At 34.7% G+C, this 26,388-nt stretch overlaps 1 protein-coding gene across 1 annotated transcript in view; it reads left to right on the top strand.

Annotated features, from left to right (window-relative positions):
• The window catches only part of Ac13E (Adenylyl cyclase 13E), a 189,596-nt gene extending 169,521 nt beyond the window's left edge, over nt 1-20,075 (top strand). The window contains exon 4 of the mRNA XM_090370805.1: nt 18,294-20,075. Within this exon, the coding sequence (XP_090226931.1) occupies nt 18,294-20,075 (1,782 nt within the window). The remainder of the gene's footprint in view (nt 1-18,293) is intronic.
• The last annotated feature ends 6,313 nt before the right edge of the window (nt 20,076-26,388 follow it).

Genomic DNA, 26,388 nt, shown 5'->3' with positions numbered 1-26,388 from the left:
GGTTTTGTGCTTGTTTGTCTTAATGATGAAAATGTAACTACTTCAATCTGCAGAAAGAACACTGGCACTAGTTTGTGCGACACTTAAAGCTCCATAATTGGTATATTAAAAAACTTGGTCTTCTGGATTTTCAATTTCTTATTCTTCCCTGAGCAGAGCTCTTAAAACATTCCACAAGAATGGGGACCCACATCTAACATTTAATGACTAGAAAAACAGCAGCCTAATTCAGATGCATAAGTAGGTTGTAGTGAATGTGGTCCTGGCACAGCACTGATTCATCATAGGTGCCGAATGAAGTTAGGAAAACTGAATTTATACTTTATCTTAAAAATATAATTTTTATTAGCTAAATTAATTTATTATAAAAGGCTTTTTTTTATTATTTGAAAGTACTATCTTCTGAATAATAATTTAGAAATAATTATATTTTATAATTTAATTACAGTTCGATTAATATTATGACCAACTTAAAATATTAATAAATTAATATAACTTAACTATTTTGATGACAATAAAAGCACATTTCTGATATTTAGCCACAGGGGTATCAAAATTCCTAGTTATGCTTTTGGACCCCCACCCCATCACCATTAAAACTACTGCATTCACGTTGCTGAGATTGAGTAGGATTGAGAAGAATATAAGAATTTTACAACCAGACAGCAGAGGAGACAAATTAAGAATGTCAGCAGGCATCATATAGTTTCCAGAATAGTCTGCATGATGTTATCCCTTCTTATTTACCAGCTAATCAGATATAAAATTAGAACATGAAACTAATAGCCACTTCCATTTTTCAGTGCAGAAAACTATTAAGAGCAAAAATTTCAAAGTGAAGCATGCACTTATATTTAGTATTAGTCTGCTCATATATTATGTATGGAAGCAAAAATTTGCAGAAAGTTATTTAATTCTGCTGGAAAAAAAAAAGTTAGTCATAACTTTTTCATAAACATGAAAATAATTAGACACTTTCATTTTTCAGTGCAGAATGCTGTTAAGAGTGCAAAATTTCAAAATTCGCATGCACACTTTTTTCCCCACTTGGAATTCTGTTAGATATATTTATAGCAGAAGTCTATGGAGTCCAGTATATATTAGGCAATATTTCTTAATTGAAAATAATTTAATATAAAAAGATTGAGTAGTTTTATATATAAAAAAACTAGAGTACTGTACTTATTATTCATTCACTTCACATAGCTCTACACAAAAATTATTACAAAAATGGTTGCAGCAAAAAACTCAAGAGTTTTCATATGTTTTCAAGTTATGTTTTTTTCAGCTAATTACTCAGCAAAAGCCCTAAAATGTTTGTCTCGTGGTTGACAATGTAATATTTAGAGTTAGAACATTAGTAGGTTTTGTTTTATTTGTTTTGTCATTTTGTTTGTTTGGTCCATAAAAACTTTGAACTAGAATGGCAATCATGTAATGCACAGTTGAATTATTGATGCAGGACTTGTGAAGTCCTGCTTGCCTGCAATGTACAAAATGCTGCAGAAAGGGTTGTTGGTCCTTTCACCATAATTACTCTGTGAAAACTGTAAAATATCGTTCATAAAAATGTTCACATTTGTTTAAACACTCAAATATATTTTCTGGCATGTTTTTTTCCACACTGAAGGCCCCAATGCAAAGTTTCAAATACTGCCAACATTTTGTGTTTGGAAGGTTTAATATTGCCCTCATTTTCATCCTACTCATTGTTGATATTGTCACTGGTTCCTTAAATACTCTCCAGAATGTTAGTCGCTTGGATATTCAGCTACTATGACATCATTATCAACTACTAAAAATTCGGCAAGAATAATTTCTCCACTGATCAAACCTCTTGCTTGGAGCTCTTTCCAAGATTGCTCAATATCTTGTGGTAGTTCATCCCTCTCATTGCTGTTTTAGCAATGAGAGGGATGAACTATTCTTAATCGTTGTTTCCATCACATCTTGATGCCACACTTTTGCCAACTCTGATATGCACATCAGCAAATCTATAACAGATTCTATAGGTTGGTTGGTTTCTATTAAATTTTTTTTGTATAATTTTTTTCAGTATGCACCTTCGGTAGTGCATTTTCAAATTCTTGATAATGCCTTGGTCCATTGGCTGCAGTTTAGACGAGGTATTCAGAGGGAAGAAAACAAGCTTCACACTTCTAAGTTTTGAAATTATTGAGTGAAGGTGGGCAGAGAAGTTGTTGACAATTGATGTGATTTTTCTGTTTTCGTCATCTTTCTATCGAAATTTAAAATCCACTGTTCAAAAATTTCACTTGTCATCCAAGATTTTTTGTTGTAGTTGTAGTCCAACTCTAATGACTTTACTCCTTTGAAACATCGAAGTTGTTTACTTTTGCCTATTACCAAAAGCTTCAGTTTTTCATTACCAGCCATATTTGCACCAACCATGACTGTAATTCTCTCCTTACTATTTTTTCCACCTAAACATTTATCACCTTTAAAAGTCATTGTCTTGTTTGGCAAAAATTTAAAAAATAGACCTATTTCATCAATGTTGAATAACTTTGGACTCATAGTCCTCCATAATTTTTTTTCAAAACTCTTTATTTGTTAACATAAGGGACTGCTTCTACAGGGATGGGATACATTTAAATAGAAAGGGTGCAAGAATATTTGCTGATGCTATCGAGGCAGTGTTAGGTGGGTCGGAAAACTGCTAGCTTGGGGAGGGGATACAAGGACTAATAGATTAACAGTAGCCACTGCCAGAGGTGAAAGTGATTCTTGCACTGCTTCTGTTGGAATGAGCAGAAGCCTGGAAAACAAGATTCAGAATATTTCAGAGACTGCTGGGAATCATTGCGGTACAAGTAAACACACGGGTTGTGTTAGGGTAGCTAAGAAAAAGAACAGGTGCATGTATACTTGCATGTACACCAATGCTAGGAGTTTGGTAAATAAATTTGATGAATTTGAGGTATTGCTTAAAGCATCGCTGGACAGTGCAGTGTTGAGTCAGTTTGGTGTGACATAAGCACTGGGAGATCAAAATTGAGAGTAGGAGTGTGCTATAGGCCTAATGACTCTGATGAGTATAATAAGAAACTGTACAGGGAAATAGAGTGGGCCAGTAAATCAGAGAGTCTTATAATGGGGGATTTTAATTTCCCAGATATTGACTGGAATTTGTGGGTTGGTCACTCACACACTAGTAAGGCTTTGTGGATTTATTGGATGATGAGGCGCCTCCGTAGCCAGGTGGGAAGGAGCAGCAGTGCATAGCACACGCTTCTTGATTAGACCGGGGTTCGAGCCCGTCACCACCAAATACGGAGGATGCGGAAAGGTCAGGGAATGACCACCGTATATCCCGGAGCAATATGGCCTTAGTTGCTAAAACTCCTAAATAAATGTCCGAAGATTACAAGGGATGATTGTTTTCTACATCAGCATGTGCAGGAGACAACTAGAGGGAGTAATACTCTTAATTTGATTACCAGTAGTGATTCTTCATGCATTAAGAATCTGCAGATAGAGGAACCACTAGTGGCAGTGATCACAGTGTGCTGAAGTGGGATTTACTGAAAGAGGTAGCTACCATCAGGGGTAAAGGGAAGGGTTATTGCTTTCGTAAAGGCGACTATGATGGTCTGAGACAATATTTAAATTCTATACAGTGGGACCAACTGATGATGTTACCAACAGCAAATTCAAAATGAGAAGCATTCAAAGAACTTATCTTGGAAGCTACTAGGCTTTACATACCAACTAAGAAATATTTTTCAAGGGCCTAAATGGATGTCAGATGAACTAATGAGACATATGACAGAAAAGAAAAATGCTTGGGATACATACAAATTAACAGGTGACACAGAAGCCTATGATAGATATAAGCTGGTCTGTAACCAAGTTACAAAGGAGGTTAGGCAGTCGAAGGCAGATTACGAGAAATCTTTGGCAAAGGATGCAAAGAAAGACAGTAAAGAGTTCTTTTCTTATGTAAACTCTAGAAGGAAGGGGATGAATCAGATTGGTCCACTTGATATCGATGGTTCAACTGTTGATGATCCTGCTCAGGTAGCTAACAAACTAAATGAATATTATGCATTGACATTCACACATGAGGAGTTATTCAGCGAGGGGAATGCCAGAGGTGTATTCAACTCTGGCAGTAAGCTAGAGAATCTTGTAATAACTGAGAGTAAAGTGGAGGAGAAATTGTTGACGATAAACACAAGAAAGGCAACTGGGGTGGATGGGATCTATCCAGTTAAATTAAAGGAGGCAGGAAAGGAAGTAAGCAAACCCTTAGCCATAATTATGAGAGCTTCCTTGGACTCAGGGGAGGTACCCATAGCCTGGAGATATGCAAATGAGACCCCAATTCACAAAGGAGGATCAAAGGCTGACACAAGTAATTATACACCTGTGAGTTTAACTTCTGTTCCAGGAAAATTAATGGAGGCACTGGTTAAGGAAGCACTGCAGGATCATCTGAACAAGACTTCAGTTATAGCTCGGACACAGCATGGTTTTGTTAAGAGGAAGTCTTGTCTGACCAATTAGACTTTACACCAGCCAGTATTCAAATAAACAAATTCCAATCCTGCAACTAAAACACTTTATTTACAATAAAATAAAATACGAGCGTATAAAATGAAATAAAATAAAATATATAGTATTCTAAAACTGATGTGATTTAATTTGCAATAAAATACGAAAATATAAAATATGATGATAAAAGCAATAAAAACAATTAATAAAATACCGTAACAACTGTAGCTTTTGGAGATAGCGATCCTCTGTTTATACACATCTGAAACCTTAGTTGTCTGGATCCGCAAACTACATGATGATCTAAGGATTACCAGAAGACCAATTGGTTTGGCTCTAGAATGTGTTAATAATATAACTCCTGTACATCGATCATTGGTAATGAAATTAGTCTTGGAGAAAACAACTAAGGTTTCAGATGTGTATAAACAGAGGCAAATCAGCAAATTTAATAGATTATTAGAGGAGACAGTGATTACACATGACCATGTTAATACTAATTTTATTTGTAATCTCAATAGAAAGTGGCTAACTAAGGAACAGGAGGGGGTTTTAAGCTTCGGTACCAAGTTTGCTGTGATGCCCAACAAATCTCCCATCGCAGAAATAGCCACGGGCATCGAGAGAGCTGTTTATAAGTTACCAGCGATCCAGGCTGATGAGGTACCATTAGAACTGCAGCTATCCTGAGCCAGGCCAAGTCGGCTCCCTCCAACCTTAGTACTAGTCAAAAAAGGGCTTTGAGGGAACTTAAACAAGACGATGAAATCATAGTGTTAATTGCGGACAAGGGTAGAGCCACAGTTATTTTAGACAAGGAGCAATATTTTAATAAAGCTTTGGAATTATTGCAAGGTACCACTACGTACAAAGTTGTCCGTAGAAATCCGTTGGTTAGTGTGGAACGACAAGTGAATAACCTTATACAGCGTTGGCACAAGTCAGGATGGATATCCAAGGAGGTATATTGGTTATTACATGTTGCTGGATGCCGCTTACCCAGATTCTACGGGCTCCCCAAGATACATAAAGTGGGTGTACCACTCAGGCCAATTGTATCATTTGTAAATAGTCCCACGTATGCTCTATCAAGGTACTTAGCCAAGTTGATCGCACCCGTAGTAGGACTTTCCAACTTGGTTATCAAGAATAGCAAAGAGTTTGTGGATTTTATAAAAGGAGAGACTATACGAGAAGATGAGATTATGATTTCTTTTGATGTTACATCATTGTTCACTTGTATCCCTATTAAATTCAGAGTCCAGTGTGTCAGAATGGCATTAGAAAAGGTTGTTTTGTTAAGTACTAGGTCTCCTCTTAGTGTTAATGATATTTGTGAGGGTGTGGAGTTCTGTTTATCCAGTACCACCATGGTTTTCCAAGATGTCATGTATAAGCAGATCCATGGCACAGCCATGGGTTCCCCCATTAGTGCCATAGTGGCTAACTTAGCTATGGAAGAGTTGGAAGTTTGAATTTTTGAGGGTTTGGAATTTCCCATGCATAAATGGAAAAGATTTGTTGATGACACATTCACCATTATACAAAAGGGGAGGGAGGATCAGATACTTGATGTACTTAATAGCTTCTCCCCTTTTATTAAATTTACTTCGGAGATGGAAGCAGAGGGAACCCTACCATTCCTTGACGTGTTGGTTATTAGGGATGGTTGTAGGCTCAAGACCAAGGTGCTTAGAAAGCCCATGTGCAGAGGTCAATATACTCATTATACCTTGGCATAAGCCAGCCAACACAAGGGAAGTGTTGTCAAGGCTTTAGTAGATAGGGTGTGGTCCCACTGTAGCACCTCCGAGGACAGAGATAATGAAATTATTCGTGTCACGGCAGACCTCAAGAAATGCGGCTACCCCCAGAGGGTGTTGGACAGAATTATTAGAGGAGCGAAGTCCACCCGTACTGAGCCGTTCGCCCCTGTGAGCACTGCATACATTCCCTACTATCCGGGCCTTTCAGACCACATTGCATGAGTAATTCGGGGGTGCCAGATACGCTGTGTGCAACTCCCGGGACGGAGGTCATACACAGTGATATCTTGTGTCAAAGACCACATAACGAAAGAAGCCAACAGTGGGGTGGTATACGAGATTAAATGCCCGGATTGTGGGGTGTGTTATGTAGGTGAGACGGGACGACGACTGAAAGACCGTCTGGGGGTGCATATGAGTGCAATAAACTCAGCAAATTATGGGAAGTCTGCTGTGGCAGAACATTTTTGGGAGAAGCAACATCAAATCTTCCCGGAAGATGCTGTCATCACAGATCATGCATAGAGGTTCTGGGACTGTAAATGGCTTGAGAGTTTACGTATTGGGGCAGCTAGTAATTCCATTAATAGAGACAAGGATGTACGTTTACATCCCCTCTTGGAAACTGTGGTTCTTGGGCAAGATGAACGGTTTCAGCTAGGGCACTCCCGAGCCATTTCCAGTTCCGGTGCATAAATGGGAAATTCTGGCCTTACTCCCTAGGAACCATGTGACGAGTGCCGTAGATCTGCTATTTAAGGATGTGCCACACAACAGAAATATGCTGTTGAGAAAGGGGATCGCTATCTCCCAACGCTACAGTTGTTACGGTATTTTATTAATATTGTTTTTATCGCTTTTATCATCATATTTTATATTTTCGTATTTTATTGTAAATTAAATCACATCAGTTTTAGACTACTATATATTTTATTTTATTTCATTTTATACGTTCGTATTTTATTTTATTGTAAATAATGTGTTTTAGTTGCAGGATTGGAATTTGTTTATTTGAATACCGGCTGGTATAAAGTCTAATTGTTCAATATGAATTGTCCCAGCCTTGTAGGCCTATTTAGAGATTGCCTGACCAATTTGATTGGATACTATGATGCAGTCACAAAAGAACTGGATGCAGGGAATAACTTTGATATTATATACTTGGATCTTAGAAAGGCTTTTGATATTGTTGCACATGGAAGACTGCTGCACAAATTGGAGCAGTGTGGCATTGGAGGCAAATTTCTGCTATGGATAAAGGGGTGGTTGAGTGGGAGAAGACAGAGTGGTAATCAATGGACATTGCTCATCGTGGACCAATTTATTAGTGGAGTCCCTCAGGGTTCAGTGTTGGTCCATTATTGTTTTCTGTATTTATAAATAATATTGATGATGGTATATCAAGCTTAATGTCCAAGTTTGCAGACGATACAAAGGTTGGCAGGGTTGTTAAGGACACTACTGACGCTATGCTGCTGCAACAGGATCTGGAAAGGTTGAGCAGATGGGCTGAGAGGTGGCAAATGAAGTTTAACATTGACAAATGTAAAGTACTACATATGGGAAACAGCAACCCCAGAGCAACGTATCAACTCGGTGATACTACACTGACAGTGGTAGAGAATGAAAAGGACCTGGGGGTAATTGTGCAGGCAGATATGAAGTTCTCTGAGCAATGCAGATGGGCTGCAAGAGTAGCTCATGGTGTCTTGTGAATGATATAGAGGAATTTTTCTAGCAGGGATAAGGAGGTGATTATTCCCTTGTATAAAGCAGTGGTCAGGCCACACCTTGAGTACTGTATGCAGGTCTGGAGGTCTCATTTCAAGAAGGATATAGAGCTGCTGGAACGAGTACAGAGAAGGGCAACAAGGTTAGTGAATGGAACAAAGGGTTGCTCTTACGAAGAAAGACTTAAGTTTTGCAAATTGCAGTGTCTGGAGACTAGTCACCGGTGAGGTGATCTGATAGAGGTGTATAAAGCCTTGAATGGTTTGAGCATGCTCAATGCTGATGGGATTCTGCCTCTTGCTCAGAATAATCACCTGAAAGGGCATAAATTCAAATTGAGGAAAGACAGATGTAAGATAGGTGTCCAGAAATTTGTCTTTAGCCAGTGTGTAGTTGGTTGGTGGAACAGACTTTCATCCCTTGTTGTGGAAGTTGATAGCCTAAATAAATTTAAGGCTCAGCTGGACAGGTATTTCGAACGAACGGAGGGGTGAAGTGGAATTTTTTTTTTTTTTTTTTTTTTTTTCCTGGCTGATGCTGCATAAGCTTGCTTTCTTGCATCATATGCCTCTACTAATGCTAATGCTATTTCCAATGGGTACAGTTTTCTTCAATTACAACTCCACTTTCACCAGAAATAACTTTTTCGAGTAAGTGATGGCACTTTTTAAATTTGTGCAGCCAACCAGAACTGACTTGGAATGTTTTATGCACCAGAAAAGATACTCACTCGATAGTCTTTTCTTTTATTAATGGCCCTAATATCGGCATGATTTTGGTCTCAAATCAACTTCACCCACTTAAAAACAGTTTTATCTACATCGTCATACAGGCATAATTTTGCACGCTTCTGACTGGTTCCCATTTTGAGAATCGAAACGTTTTTTTTTTTTTTTTTTTTTCAAAATTGTTGACGTCCTACTAGAAGGAATACCAAATTATTTTACAATGGTTTCTTTCTTTTTTTTAATGCCCCAATCTACACTATTAAGCACTTCTACTTTTTTCAGTACACTCCAGGATTTCCTCTTAGACATTGTAACGTTACTTGCACAGCAGCTAAAACAACTGATTTAGGGACCACTTGTACCTACCGTGTAAACAGAGACAGGTGAAATTTAGTGAAAGTGTGGATGACTCATTTCTGCGAAAGAATAGATGAATTTCCAAGAAAATCACTCTACTAATTTTCTAACAAAGTGCTTACAGTAGAACCTTGGCAATGTCAGTCTTGAGAATGTGTCTTAATCTTTACCAGTGGCTGTGGACATATAGATAGCAATTGATTAGTGCAACTTCTCGGTATGGTAGAAGCAGTTGTGTAGGTTTTACGGGCACCACTAAATTGTGGAATTTTTTAGCTCTTAATTCGTGCCTTAAGAATTAATCCCTTTAGCTCTTTAAAGCTAAAGAGATTAATTCTTAAATCTTTTTAGCTCTTAATTCATGCTTTCTATGGCATCAGCTCTATTGCCTAAAGGCCAGAGGTGCGATCAGTGCATGCCCAGGTCTCTTGAAATCAGTTCGTTATATGAAATCAAAAAAATTCACTAAATAGAAAAATTCACTATATGGAAGTTCATTAAAGAGAGGTCCGACTGTAGTTATATATGTATTTTTCTTAGGTGCGAAAGCTGTTAAAGCTTTTTTATTTTCAAGTTCATCATGTATTCTTGTTTTACTTAGTATACCACTTGCAAATCATTTGCATTTAGTACCTTCGTGTTTCCAGTGATAATTGGACTAAAGTCTGTCCCCGACATACGTAAGCGCTACGTTCCAGGACTTCTTACATAAGTCGATTTTTATGTAACTCGGGAATGACTATTAAACTATTGCTAATATATTCCTGATATGCCAAAATTACAAAAAACTGCATAATATTCTCAGAAGAATGAAGAAAAATAGTTAGTTATATACCATAACAATTAAAAACTTTATCAGGGGACAGCGGTGAAGTAGCCAGAGTGGCACATAAAAAAAGAAAACATAAAAGAATAGAGTAAATCAAAGGCTATACATTTCAGGTGATGAACTGAAGGTAATTTTAAATGAACATGAAGCATTAATAAGACACATTAATCACAGGGTGTCGTAGGCTGAGTAGAGGTCAGGGAGATAGTATGTGATATGAACTCATTGATCTTCATCTGTTTTGTATGCTTTTTTTTTTTTTTTTTTTTCCATGAATTTCATGTTAAGCCAGTAAGCAACCTTGAGCTTTTCTTTCTAGTTTCAAGAAACGGTTGGTGTTTTTATCTATTACATCAATCATAGAGAAACCTTTCTGAATTTTATGAAATGCTTCTGCCATTTCCTTTAATTTGAACTGCTTCTTGGGTTGCTCAGATTCCTCAATGGATTCGGCTCTCCCTTGCTCCTCAACTCTGCCCATTCAACTGGGCAAGGCCTTCTGCTGTTAAATGTTCACCTCATTCATCCACAGGCTTATCTACGTCTTTGTCCTCCAGGACCAGCTACAACTCCTGGGCTGAGTTTACAATTTGTTTGGTAACAGACGACATCAGCTCATCGTTGTTGAAGCGTTCATTGTTAAGCTTGGAATGTTTGAGAAGTTTTTTTTTCCAAACTCCGCTCATACAAGTTGTCACATCATTCCAGGCTCTTGAAATGTTGCATATTCCATCAAGGATGGTAAACGTCTTCCAAAATTGATGAAGATCCATCTTCCCTTGCTCCGTTGAATTTACAGCCTCAGAAAATGTTGTCCGTACGTAATAAGCTTTGAATGCACAGATAACTCCCTGATCCATTGGTTGAATCAAAGCTGTTGTATTTGGAGGAAAGTATGCCATTTTGGCATTGTCGTGCATAACATCTAGATATTTAAGATGACCAGGAGCGTTGTCAAGGTGCATTAATATCTTAAAAGGCACTGATATTTGTAAGCAATATTTTTCAACTTCAGGGACAAACACAATTAGAAACCATTCTTCGAACATGGTTATTGTCACCCAGGCCTTTGAGTTAGCCTTGAAGTGTACAGGAACGATGTCTTGTCAATGCCCTTAAACGCACACGAGTTTTCTGAGTGATAAACCACTGAAGGTTTAAGTTTGTAACCTGCTATTTTACCCCCACTAAGAGTTAAACCCAGACATCGATTTTTCTTCAATAGAAATATAAGTCCTACTAGGCATTTTTTTCCAAGAAAGGATAATCTCATCCACATTAAATATTTGTTGTAGCAAATAACCCCACTTCTTATAATCTCATCCAATTTGTCCTTGAATTTTTCGGCGGCCTCACCATCTGCGTTTGCTGCTTCACAACTTATGGCAATATTATGATATCCGCTTCTCTTACCTATCAAACCAACCATGACTCACAACAAAGGTGGTTTCAGTATCATTGCTCTTCTTAAAATCCTCAAAAATGGGATGAGCCTTTGCTTTGATGAGGTGGAGGCTTAAAGGGATATGTTTTTGGATCTAGTCTTCTGTCCACACAGTGATTAACTTTTCCATCTCACTTATTAGTCCCTTTCTAGCCTTGGTTATTATAGTTGACTTCATTGGTGCTGATCCCTTCACTGCTTCATTCTGTCTTTGTCCTTTATTATTATGTTCACTTTTGACACTGACAAATCTAAATTGCGCACTATACTTGTTAATGTTTGACCATTTTCATACATCCTTATTATTTTAATTTTCTGATCCAAATTGATTGCTTTCCTTTTCTTGGTAAATTTACTAGTACCGCTGTCGCTTATTCTCTTAGGCAGCACCATGATAAACAGTCAAAATGAAGTTTTCTGTAAAGAACTTCACAGGGTTAAGTTGCAAGAGATGCTGTCACACCTTACAACATGTGCATGGAGCTCACTACACAATAATAGTTTGACGCGAAGTTGTTGAAAATGGTAGGACAATGTGAATTTCATCTTCACCACAATAGCCCGATGTGTAAGAAATATTACATACAAAATGCAAAGAAAAGCTCCCACTTCGCCCTCAAACAAAACTAAACTGACTCCACAATCCAGAAAGAAAGGAAGGAAAGGATGTAGAGACAAAGGGGTATAGTGTAATTCTTGAAAGAAATAGCCGATGGGACACAGTCCACGTGGCTTGAACATTGTGGGGGTTTCTCTGAAGTGCTTCGATGTAGTTCACTTGTGTCACAAACATGTGTTGTTGAATATTTCTTCAGAATTTTTAAAGCAGAAAATGAAATGTTAACTCTAGTTGTTTACCTAGATTCTAGTTACGCCTCAGGTTATTATCTGGCATAGTTTGTATGGGAATGAAAATAAAAACTTATACTTATTATTCCGTCATTCGACTTCACTCTTAAAAATTATACAGAAAGTATCTTTACAATTTTACCAAAAAAATTTACGTAAGTTCGAATTTACATAAGTCAGGGGCTAACTGTAGATAGTCCTTGATCATGGACATGGGTATGCATGTTGTGAAATTGAGCCCATAGGCTGCCACACAAAAAAATTCACAGCTCATTGTTAATTGTCATATTATTTCATTGGCTGCAATGAAATTGAAAACTGCCAGTCATGGTGACTGTATCAAGTATAAATGGAAATTTATTTATTTTTAAATGGAAATGATCTGCATGATTAATTTTTTTTTTTTATTGGAAAAGTATATCTATAACTCATTTTTTCTATCCTAAGATTTAACCATAATTTCAGAATTAAAGCTCCCGTTTTAAACTACCTTTCCTTCCTCAGAAAAAACTGATTGGTATATAAATTTCACTAGTGCCAATTATTTGATTTGAATTTGACACACTCACCAGAGCAAGGGTTTTCAAACAGTGAGTTGCAGGCAACTTATAGGGACCGATTTTAATGGAGGTTTTTTGTTGCCTGAAATTTATTAGTTGAGCTTGGCCTTTTGAGTAAGAATCAATTTTCAAACTGCCACCAGCAATATTGATTCGTGAAGTTTTTATGTTATTAAAACTAATATTTTTTGAAATGAACTTTTGTTATACTCATATCCATTTATTTTACGATATGCTTGAATTTATAGGGAAAAATTCATTTAAAAAAGTTTATATTTTTTAAATTTATCTTGATTAAAGCATAATTATTATAATCAGAAGTAAGTAGTATATTTATTCCAGCCCAACTCTAACACAAATTAAATCATTAGTTCTATTCATTCAGTGGTATGACCATTGAATTCTTTTCAGTGGTTATACCACAATTGTCATTATCAGATACTGACACTACAAACTGCATTTCTTCTGTAGATCTTGTTTCAGTTTCATTGTTAATTACATTGTCATAATTTTTCTTCATCTCTCAACCAATATTAGTATTAGCAATGGCCACATGGTGCAAGGAAGCTTATGCTGTGCCAGCCAAAAAAAAAAAAAAATAATAATAATAAATAAATAAATAAATAAAATAAAATAATAAGAGAAAAGGAGAAATAGACAACCTATGCATTTCCCTCCTCCCATAATTATTCAGCTGACCTTTGAAAATTTGCCCATCAAGATCACACCATATGAGCATACATACATTCAGCTAGCCACACACATCTTTTAAACCAAATTCCCACCCCTGAGTAGAAACTGTTGAATGATTTTTTAAATTTTAAAAAAATTGAATAATGTAACACAGTGGTTGCAGTATTAATGACATTGTTGTGTATGAGCTGGCTTTACTGCATTGTTCCGTTTTTTTACTCAAGTATTGATCTTTTGTTTTTTTAAATTTCCAATTTATTTATTTTTGTTAATTTTTTTTTTTTGTAATATAAATAATTTTTGGAAAGTATATAAGTAAGTTTTGGAGACCCTTGCTGTAGTTTGGTCCATGGCTGCAGCCATTGAGCCATGGGCTCTGCTGTTCAGGATAATATTATTTTATGTTTACACTAAAGCTGACAACATGGGGCTCACATCTGGTAAGTATGGGCTTAGCACACCCAGGGTCCTGAGCTGGATATCATGATTCCCTTCTACTTCTGACTGTCTTGGTGATTCCCTTCTACTTCTACCTCTCTCTCTCTCTCTTGGGGTAATTTAGAAATTTTTTTTTTTGGCAGGTGCAGCATAAGCCTCAGGCTTCCTTGCACCATATGGCTTATAATAATAATAAAACAGTTGTGAACAAGTTATTAACAAATTGAAGCTCAATTTTGAAAGGCACAAGACCGGGAAACTTGCTCCCTTCAATTAGTTAGTTGAGATTTCTGGGCTTTTGGCAATGTCATTGATTGCTATGTCTCTCCATCCATCTTCTGCCTCTTTTACATCTAGATGGTTCTTTTGTATCTTCATCTAATGATATAGTTGATTTATTATTAGCTTCTTAATTATTTTATTTTGACTTGGCTTCATGGTCTTGGTAAATTTCCTCATACCATACTGAATAAATCCCATTCAGTGCTTTCCTTAGTTTTTTGACAGAAAGAAGTAGATCTTGAACAATCTGGATATTAAGGCTTCTCCTAGTCCTGCTGCATTTTCCCACTTGTTCTTAAAATCTGTGTTCCAGACAAACTCATATTTTGTGTTGCCTTTTTTACACATTTTTATTCTATGAGTGATTTTCCTTCTACATCTAGATAGTTCCTACAAAAGGAATGATGAAAAATCTTTCCTTTCCAATTATTATTCCATTGCACTTAACTATTTTCAAATATTTCACCAACATTTTGCACTAATTTGAGACCTTCCGTATGATTAATTTTTGTCAAAATGGATTCTTATGGATTTTACAGTGTCACTCAATTGAAAATGATCTTCGCTTATACAGCTTCTATTTGGAAAAATTCCATGGAAAGTTTTAGAAAAACTCACTCAGTTGCTCTTTATTTCTAATGCTGATTTGAGTTTGGCATAGGGACTTCTGAGAAAGTTTCCACCTCATCTGTATTTCAATTTTTGTAATTTGGTAATTAGTTTCCTTTCAGATTTTCACTACAAATGATGATAGATTCTCTAACCTCTTGGCCAATTTTGGAGTTTTTTTTCCCCAGGGTTCTCTTTTTTTCCAAGGTTCAGAGTGCATTTTCATCCACTCTTTTCCTGCTGTACATTAATGACATTCTTCCACTGACTGTAAATTGTGTTGTACAAACACATCTTGAATATTTAACACCAGTTCCTTAAATGCTGGATAAACCTCTAGATAATTTTCTAGTGAGAGAGAGAACTTAGCTTAGTTAACTTCAGTCTTTCTAAAATGTAGTCCTGTTTTTTTTTTCTTGCATGTGAATATGATAGCAGCAGATTCTTGCAAAAAAGAATCTGCCACTATCATATTCATCTTCAACAAACAGATTTTCAGACAGCAGTTCTTTTCTACAAGTTGGGGGGGGTCTGAGGGATGATTCTGATTTTTAACATGGACATAAACCCAGGGGCTTACATCTGGTGAGTATGGGCTTGGCACACCCAGGGTCCTGAGCTGGATATCATCATTCTTCTCTGTCTTGGTGATTATCTTCTACTTCTTACCCTTTCTCTCTCTCTCTCTCTCTCTCTCTCTCTCACAGGGGGTGCCTCCGTAGCCAGGTGGGCAGGAGCAGCAGTGCGTAGCACACGATTTCTTGATTAGACCAGGGTTCAAGCCCATGACCACCAAATACGGAGGATGCGGAAAGGTCAGGGATTGACCACCGCATATCCCCGGAGCAACATGGCGTTAGTTGCTAATGCTCCTAAAAACCAAATAACAACAAATAACTCTCTCTCAGGGTAACTCAGAAATTTTTTTTTGGTTGGTGCAGAATAAGCCTCAGGCTTCCTTGCACCATATGGCTAATAATAATAATAATGAATTGGTTTTCAGGGAACTGAATCATAATTATTTGAATTATAATACAGGCAGTTCTCGCTTTACAAGTTTTTTTCCCCAAGTATCATGTATCAACAAAATCGAAAATATGAACATTAATTGCGAAAAAATGAATGTTAAACATTCATAAATACCGCGTTCCAAACCACATGCGTAGCTATACAATACAGCTATGCTATACCCCGCTTTATGATATTAATCATTTCAAGAGATACCATCATATCATTAAAATATCATAATGTGAACCCAATAACACATTGTTTTTTTGTAATTCGTTTCAAGATCTCAAAAGTTTAAATTTTCGCTGTATAACTAATCTATTTATCTCTCTAAAATGTCATTTTTAAGGTCCTGCTCGTGACCTTAAGGCCATATAAAAGGACGTGAGCATGGTTCGTAAGTTGTATTAGTTACCAATTCAAATCATAATGCACTACACTGTCATCGTTATCATATGTTCCCATTATAAGAATCAGTTTTGAACACCAATGTGATATTTTTCTAAAGCACATTTCTGGAGGTCACAACCATAAAACAATTTGCAATTTCCGGTTTATTGGGCTTTTTTGTTAGTGAAATCAATTATAAATGGTAGTAAACTCTATGTTATTGCATTAGTGAAAATACCGATAGCTGGAATTGTGTGGTTTTTTTGCATTATTATGGTGAAATGTGTTTCCCCTTTACTGAAGTCTTCAGTCATATAAAAAACATAAATAAATTTTCAGAATCTTCTCTTCATTCCTTTTTTTAAAACTTCGTAAACTTGTTACTCCGCGTGAATTGTGTTAGTTGCAATTTGTGTGTGCCGTTAAAAAATGCTTATGCATGCAATCATGCAATTTATTTATAATTAAAAGAGAAGATTATCTCGTAAACAAATACCTCTTGAAACATTTTTGAAGAAGACTACTCCTTGTGCAACAGACCAACGGATGCCGAGCCAATAATGAGTGATCAATGAGTGTGCATTTAGTTGATGATGATGAAGAATAAACATTCTTTAACATTTGTGTGTCATAAATAATTTCTTTATTATTATAATTTGCTTGATTTTACAGGCTACGTTTTCATTTCTTTCGATAAAGCAATCATTGTTTAAACATAAACTAATTAGATAGCTAATTTCATTGTTGAAAACATAACCCCTATTTTTAACATTATGTCTATGGTAAATAAATTCCCACTTTACAAGCACGCGCTGGGAATGAATTAACACGTAAAGTTGAGAACTACCTGTATATATAATCATAAAAATACGAGGATAGTTCAGATGTGAATGAGAATATTTTTATTACTGGCTCTTAAGATACACAGTAATCTGAAGCAGATGTGGTGACATCATCTGGTGGAGGGTAATCATTAGCTACATAAGTGTGGCAAGACTAGTTTAATCAGTGCTCAGCATCATTTGACAAGAATGTTCCAAGTTTTGTTGCACAGTTATAAAGTTAAAGTATTAATAGTGGCAAGCTTATATATAGCTTCAGTTAAAAAAAAAACTAAAAGAAAAAACTATCAATGAAACTTTCCATATTGCCAGGCAAAATTTTTATGACTCAAAGCTCAGTATACTGATGTTTATCTTAATCAAAGTCTACAAGTAGTGCAAAACCTTGAAGTCATGACATTAATGTGGCAAATTAATGGCATTCTCTTGTATGTATTTTACACTGTACTGTTTTGAATTTTTTTTCCCCTTTGCTAGTGCTTTCAAAGTTTGTAAAATAATATATGGTAAAATAAAAAAAAATGGATAAAAATAGTCATCTGCCAGGGTCACTATTTTATCAAGAACTATAAGGCCATGATGAATGAAAAAATTTAAGAGATATAAACCCGTAATCTTTCAATATTTATTTAGGAATGCTCGTATCTATTGCTGTTGCTATATAAGCTTGCTTCCTTGCATCATTTTCCTACTGTTAATACTAACTTGGTTTTATGGTTAGCATTTTCTGGAATGTGGAAGGTGTCAGATTTTCTTAGAGAACAGAATGCAATTAATATAAAGTACTGCTTCTAGTTATTGGAGAAGTTAGAGCCAGCAATAGTGTCAAATGTAGTGGTCAACATTCCAAATGCATCTGTTCCTACTAAGTCAGTATTGGACCTCAGTGAATGCTCTTAGAGATCTGAAATTGGGGAACCCCCATAATCTAGACTTAGTGCCTTCCAATTTTATGTTTTTGGGCCATAAAAAGAGTTAAGGGTAAAAAATTTCAGATTAAATAGGAAATAAATAAATAAACCTCTGCAGTTCTGACCCGAAAACAGAAACTTCACAAAAAGCATTTGACAGTTATTACATAGATAAAACATAAGTGTTTAGATGGTGATTATCTTGAGAAGTAAGACTGTATTTTGTAATGATACTTAGAGCAACAAAATTTTATAAAATAAATTCTTAATTATAGCTGAACCACCCTTGTATATATATATATATATTATAATTATTTGACAGCACTTTTACTTTTTAGTTTTTGGACACCGCTGGAGTAACCCCCACAAGTCTCCTCTACCAGCAAAGAAGCTGTCCATATTATGCATCTAGCCAAACATCTATGGCAGACACAGGTCGTTCTAGTGGATCAAGCATTCGAGGTTGCAGTCTAGTTGTTGATCCAAATATATCTATAAATGAAAGCCTTGCCCGTTTACGGCATCTTCGTAAGCAATCTGATCTTCATTTGATACGGTGTGTGCAACAAGACTCGGGTCACATAGACTACTTTGTTAGACCTCCAGTTAATCAGATTTCTTTGTTCTTCCATGATTCGTATATGGAAAGAAACTACAGGAAGCATCTTTATCAGAGGGACCCAAAGTATTCAACTGTAACATTAGCCTGTGCAGCATTTAATGCTTATTTTAATATATTTGTATCAGCTATTTACTATGCTGTTGTTGCATTTTCTTGTTTTTTATTGTTTGATGCTTCTATGCCATGGTTGCTATTTTGTCTGTTTGCAACTTGCTGGCAAACCCTTGTGATACTTCTTTGTGTGCATGAGATGTTGGCATCAAGAGGTTACTGTGCAATATACTGCCTTTCTTATTTATATAACCTATGTACAAAATGGTATCCATGGCATGTTTGTGGTGCATTACTAGTTAGTATTCCCATTGCATCAGTGTTTTCAAATTTATCATGTGTAGGAGTTCTAGCCAAACTGGAAAATGTACATGCATTTTGCTACCTCGTATTTATATCATTAATTCATTTTTGTAATTTCACACAAATGAACTACTGGCTCAAGTCTATTTTATCAGGTGGTGCAGGAATAGCATTAGCATTGCTCTTAAGAATTACAGATTGTGAATGCAACCCAGATTCTTTTACCCATTCTAATAATAATAATAATACACTGGGAAAAGTAATGATTCTCAACACACAAGGTCACACATTTTATGACTGCAACTACCAACTTGTTTATGAAATCATTTTAGATGTGGTTTTAATTTTAATTTTAATCTGGTTTCTGAACAGAGAGTTTGAAATTAGTTACCGACTCAGTTTCCATGGGAGCATAACTGCTGCTCGAGATAAGAGAAAAATACAAAACACAAAGAATCAGGCTGATTGGTTGTTACACAATATTATTCCAAAACATGTAGCTGAACAACTAAAGTCCACTTCAAAATATTCAGAAAATCATAAAAATGCTGGGATAATTTTTGCCAGTATTGTTAATTTCCATGAAATGTATGATGAATCATATGAAGGCGGTAAAGAATATCTTAGAGTGCTTAGTGAGTTAGTTGGAGATTTTGATGAACTACTGCAGAAACCAGAATTTCGTAATGTTGAAAAAATCAAAACAATTGGCAGTACATTTATGGCAGCATCTGGTTTAAATCCAAAGTTAAGGATGGATAATTCTAATCCACATACTCATCTTTTTGAACTTATGGATTTTGCTATTGCCATGAAACAAGTAATTGAAAAATTCAATTATGATCTACTGGAATTTAGTTTTGTTATCCGTATTGGCTATAATTTTGGAGATGTTACAGCAGGAGTCATTGGAACAACAAAACTTTACTATGATATATGGGGAGATGCAGTAAATATAGCCAGCAGAATGGACTCCCATGGAATACCAGGCCGCATCCAAGTTCCAGAACACTGCATACCCATTTTGAAAGAATGTTTTGAGTTTGAATATAGGGGATCTATTTATGTTAAAGGTAAGGATAACATGAATGTTTATTTACTTGTTAAGAAAATAACAGTGGATTCAAAACCATTAGTTCTGTAGATAGCTCATCAAATGAATCTCAAGAAAAAAAATATATAATTTAATCACTCCTAAGTGAGCATAATATTTTTGAAGTGATCATATTTCCATATTGGTATAATCCTGAGTTTGCTTTCTTGAACTTTATGCATATAATCAAGAATCTCAATTTTGGTGAGTACTATTGAGTTCATTTTCATATAAAATTTCCAAACTAAGGTCACTTGATAAAATGATGTAATTATTAGAAATAAGTCTCACATAACAATATAAAAGAATAAGAAACTAAAATAGTTTTATAACTGTGCATATATATATCTCTGTATACCTATATATTTCTCTATACAAATATACATTAATTCTAAGGTATTATTTTAAGGAGAAAATTAAAATAATACATTCCTTGTATAAATCAGTTTAATCATAAGATTAATATGTATATTATATGTATACACATATAAAGATTGTTAGATAGTTGAAATTTATTTATTCCAGATGATGGTATTCATGTGATCTGTCTGTTGCTATTTATATTGAGGTAGCAAAGCGTATTCTAGTACAAACATAATTTTGGTCAATAATTTATAAAATTGGACTTGAAACTCTTATAATTATTTTTATTTATTTATTTTTAATTTCTTTTTTGTATGTTCCTTATATATTTAATCAGAAGTGTTATGGAAGGTAAACAAAAAAGTAATTCTTTGTGTATAAGGTAAATCTGATTGATATGGTTGTATGTGATTATGTTGAACTGAATAGTATACCAAAATAATGAAATTCTTTTGTCTGTTAAAAATCATGGCTTAAAAATTCAAGTAGCTCTTCTTCCAGTTATGAATTTCATTAATCAGAGATTTTGTTATTTGCACTAAAAGTTGTACTGATCCTGTTTTATTATAAAGTAAAAAATTTCTTTATATATATTTATGTTAAGAAAAAATGGTGCTGTAAATTGTTTTTTGACAGAAGTTATACAAATTTTTTGCAAGACACTTTGTAGTTCTAATTTTGTTTATAATAACCATGCAGTTCTTTGAATATGCTTACAATTTCATTCTAATACATTCCAAAAAAAAAAAAAAGAGTTGTGGTACACGTCAGTCAATAGAATTCATTGGAGATGAAGAAGCATTAAGGCCAGATTAACACTGTATAAAGCCCTAGGCCAGGCCAGGCCATGCCATGCCATGCCATTTTTCATTATTCTATTTTCATATTGTTTTTTTTTTTTAAGTTAATATTCATGGTATAATTTTATATTTTTTAGGTATAATTAATAAAAAATAAATGAACATTAGCATCTGAAGTTTACTATAGTAAAAAATTGTGGTGGCATTATTTTTTTCTCTATATAGTGCTTATTACTTTCTCTGTATTTTAAATTTAATATATTTTTCTAGTGTCAAATTTTTCTATCCCAAGGCTATATCTCAGTCACTCTATTCAATAATCTGGCTGTGAGGAACATCTAATACAGCAAAACTCAGCAGAATACTTTCCTAACTTTTGTAATATATTTGAGCTGGGAAATAATGTAAAGCCCCTGACTGCTTTGGCTTTACTAAAAAAATTGTAATAAAATTCTCCACACAGAAAAACACATTGCCTCTGAGGTGGATCCTCTTCAGTTATGACTTTCTTTCACTGTGAAGATTGCAGAGATGATTTCTATGCCCCAGTTGAAAAATTTATAGCTCAATTGTAGTAAACTCTACTTGTTGACAATGCTGCCATTCCTCAAGGATAAATTATACAGGTTCAGAGGAGGCTATGAACTGGTAAAGGTATCAATTTTATAAATACCAAAACTTGAAATTTTACTAAACACTTGAATAAATTTAGCAGTGAGACAGTTCTACTTTTATTATAAAATAAGCCCCAATTAATTGTTTCATACTTGGCATTTTATTCTGTTTATTTATTTGCAATCATATTACCTTGCTACATATTATGAAAATTTTTTTCGTACTAGTATTCTCTATGGAAAAGAAATTCTGGCTTCATTCACAGAATATAGACAATTGAAATTAGATCATATGCAAACAAATTACAGTATTATTTTAATTATCTTATTATATATGTATATATGCATATGAATACTTCCCCAAATTGCTAATTATAGCTAAATATAAATAAATATAAATTTATTCAAGTACTGAATAACTTTTAATCAAAAATTACATTCATTTACCCACACACACACACACACTGTTCCATAATTACATAACACATTTAAGAGGACTTATTTCTGTCAAAAGTAAATGTTCATACAAAAAGAGGTCATCTTTTCGTTACTGAGATAGAATTGTTTCAAGTATTGTGCATTGGCTCTAAGACAGCTTCTCTTTGTTTGCCTTTTAAGTTACCACAAATGTTGACAATCACTCTTGCTTGCTTGAGTATGTGCTTTTGCTTGGCATAGTAATGATTGTCAGACTTGCTCAGATACTAGGAATAGAATGGACTTTATTGCAGGTGTTGTTTATGAAGAAGTAAATTATCATCACTCTCTCCTGTGGAAGTCTACTGGTATTGTACTTCCACATAAACAGCACTCTTCAATTGAACTGAAATTGAATTTATTTTTAAATAAATATTGCTTTTCAAATTATTCCCATATATAAAAGTATAGCCTCATCCTATCTATAACTGAAGTGCCCAAAATCTCTCTAACAGCATTACTAAAGTGTGCTGATGAGGGCAGTCATCTCTCTCTCTATCTCTCTGTGAATGCTGTAAAAAAAAAAAAAAAAAAAAAAAAAAAAGATATATCTGTAATGTGTCTAAAATCCTGAAATTATTCAAAAATCTATAGAAATTAAGAAATTTTCAGAGCTTAAAGAATATATGTATATGTATATGGATATTCTCACATTGACTCATTTTTGTCTTGATGAATATAAATCAAAAATGAAACAGAAAATGACTGTGTTGTGGTGTACTTGTGAAATTGGAGTTTGTATAACTGAGTCTCCCCCCCCCCCTCCCAATTATTTTTTTATGGATGCATGTACACATATGAAATCGAGCCATTATGCTACACAAAAAGTGTACAGCACATTGTTCCTCTAGTCTGCATGGGGCCATATTGGGGGGAAAAAATAAAAATAAAAGATGCATGCTGCTTCAAGTTATGTGCATAACGGAATCAGTGCAGTTTTTATATCTTTTATTTATTACTTTTTGCTTTTAAACTTTATATAGTCATTATTAAAGTCATGTTTAGGTTATTTAAAAAAAAAGTTTGGTTATCCATGAATTTTTCTGTGATGTCGGGAAAAATCAACTGTGGTACTGTCAACCCATCATGTAAGATTCAAGTGCATTGTCTAACTAATAGCACATCTAGTAATTCAGGCAGTGTAGTCCTGAAAATCCCAAAGTGTAAGGGCAGTACATCAATAAAAATTATTCAAGAACACTATACAAACCAATTAGATTGCTCGCTCTTTATTCCATGCCATTGCCATACATTGATTATAGAATGGTATTACACAGCTCATATGCAATGCAGATTCTCTTCTGCTCACATGCGGACATGTATTTAGAAATCCACTTCTCATGAATGAAACATCTTCTGTTGTCAACAGCTTACCTTGCAATGAATGTCTCTGTTGAATGTTGCTGAAGAACCCAATTACAGAGCTGTAGCATTGTAGTACAAGTTTCAACTATTACTTTCATATACCAAAAGCTACCAGTGCAATCCCATAGCAAATTCTTCCGTGTGGTTGAGTGCAACAAAGTATTTTAGGGCTCAGGTGAAATCTATACCCTGGACAATCACCTCTGCTATACTGCTAGGTGATTTGCTTAATCTGAGAAATGAATTGCCTGTTTATTTTTAGGAAATTTCCAGGCAATTCTGAATTTTCTGGCTATTTATATTAAAATAGGTGGTTCTGAATTGGGAGGTTCATCTATATTTAAAAGATGTTACTTCTTTCAAATTTTTTAATAAATCCAGGTTTTCATTCATATCTAAGTGAATGGAAACAGTGATTTTCATTTGGTACTGAATTATGTTTTGAGTAATTTGCAAAATACTCAACTGATAAGCAGCTAGTCTGTTTATGAAATGCTCTTGCAAATATACTAGTTGCCCCATGAGGTTTTCGGGAATGTTTATTTATTTAAAATATTTAAAAGCACTTGGAATGTTCCTAAGCATTTGGATGGATCTACCCATGACAATTTCTTTTCTGATTTTATTTTGAAATAGTTGCAGAGTGCTGACACAACCGATCTGAATGAAATCCATTTTGAGACTGGCAAAAAAATTCCTGTGTCGGGTACTTCATCATGTTACATACATGCAGTGCTTCTCACACATCATCTTGTTTTACACAATATTCATATGGAACATGCTTCTACCTATGGTGTTTTTCACTCCTGTAGCATTGCTCTAAGTTTGACTTAAAATCATAAACAACTCTAAACCATTTGGAGTGAAGTAAAATTATCAAGGAGCTAGCAGTTTGCCATTGGAAGCACAAATTAGTTTCACAATCAGATAATTAACTTAAAACAGAAACTAAGGCACAGACACAGCCAGAGTGAGCAGGTCCAAGTACAATGTTATGGATGGAGCCATAATTCTCCAAAAAACTGTTATTTCTGTGTTTATCAAGTTGGTCTATGTGGTGACTGCCCTTGTGTGTAGTACAGTGGTTATAATCACCTTCTTCCCACACAGTGTGTGAAAAGGCCTATGTTCAAGTCCCCATTGCGAATAAGAGACTTTTATGGACTTTTTTCATACAATAGTCTATCTCAGGTGAAAGCACCAAGAGTTTTTTTGTCCTGGAAATAAGCATTTTCATCAAAAAGGGAACCAACAAGTGAACACAACTAATTTGCAGACAAAATACATTTGGGTGCATAAACTGCTGCTTGGGTAACTCATCTTAATTGGTTTTTTTTTTTTTTTTTTTTCATGTAGACTATATTAATTTTAACATAAACACTTTGTCAGTGGTAGTATACATTTCTCAGCTGATAACAATGTTAATTAATAATCTTAATTATATTGATATAATACCAGATTATGCATCAGTGATAGCTGTGAAGGTAATTTGTAAAGTCAGAATTATTCTTGTGTGTTTATCATATACAATATATATATATTTGAGCCATACCTTTCTTTAGAGCTTTCTAACAACAAAAACCAATGATTTAATAAAGTACAAATTAAATTAAATAAAAATTCCAGGTTGGAATGTAACTCCTCTGAATTCCTACTTATGTATATCTTGGCTGCACAGTGAAGTGACAGTGAGGGTGACACTGGTTTCTCTGACAGTCATTCCTTTTTTTTTTAAATGTCAGTTTTAGTTTTTTTAAATGTTACACATTTTTAACTGAATGCACGTTATTGACAGGTTCAGATTACTCACAGTTGGTGAAAAATCATTGGCAGGCTGGATGTGGACTGCAATCTGCCAGTTGGTGATCTTGGTTTTATAGTATAGTAATATTAAATTCTAAATATTATTGATAAAAATATTAATATTTAATATGTATGATTGACAATCAGTTAGTAAATGAACAAGGTCAAGAGAGCTAGGAATCTTTGAAAAATAGTTATGCAGAACCTCACTCCAACTCTGTCCATCTTATTCCTAGGTGCCCTCTTGCAGTGTTCTACTAGTTGTCTGTAGTGATAGACATTGGTGATTTTATGATTTGTAGTGAGGGAATCATTTATCTTTTTAATTTACTCTGTATTTTTTCTTGGCATTTTATTTTTTAGTACTTTTTTTTTTTTTTTTTTTGTAAACTTATTTATTTAATGCCCTCTACTAATTAACCTTTTTGCACCAAATTTTGCATTCAACTGTAGAGGAACAGACAGTAAAGTGGACAAGTCATGTAAATGAAAAAGAGAAGAAAAAAAAGAAATTGGGTGGTGTCAATGTGAAACCAAATCAGTAAGCAAAAAAAATTGAATTTGGATGCAACAATACTTTTCACTACAGAATTGCAGTAATTGAGAGAATCTCAATTTACAAAGTTAAAAGATGTTTTTAGCTTTATGTTGCCCATGGAATGTAAGTGTATTGTTTAGTTTTGCTTTCAATTTCAGATTTATAATAATTATAAACCTTATTATAAACCTACATTTGAAATTTAGGTAAGTATTAATTTTTGTTCCAGCTAGTGGCTTCAAATAGCTTGCAGTAATACCCATATGGGCTTCAGTTTTCTCTTAAGTTTTTCACAAACACCTCAGAATAATCTCTCATATGTAAGTTGGTTCTCTTTTTATTTATGTTGAATGCTATGTGATTATTTCGGTCAAAATTTACCAACCCTGAGAAGATGCAGTATG

Source organism: Mastigoproctus giganteus, chromosome 1 (genome assembly GCF_048544385.1).
Source record: "Mastigoproctus giganteus isolate SK-2022 chromosome 1, ASM4854438v1, whole genome shotgun sequence".
In the NCBI taxonomy this organism is placed as follows: Eukaryota; Metazoa; Arthropoda; class Arachnida; order Uropygi; family Thelyphonidae; genus Mastigoproctus; species Mastigoproctus giganteus.
This window is presented reverse-complemented; position numbering and strand designations above follow the sequence as displayed.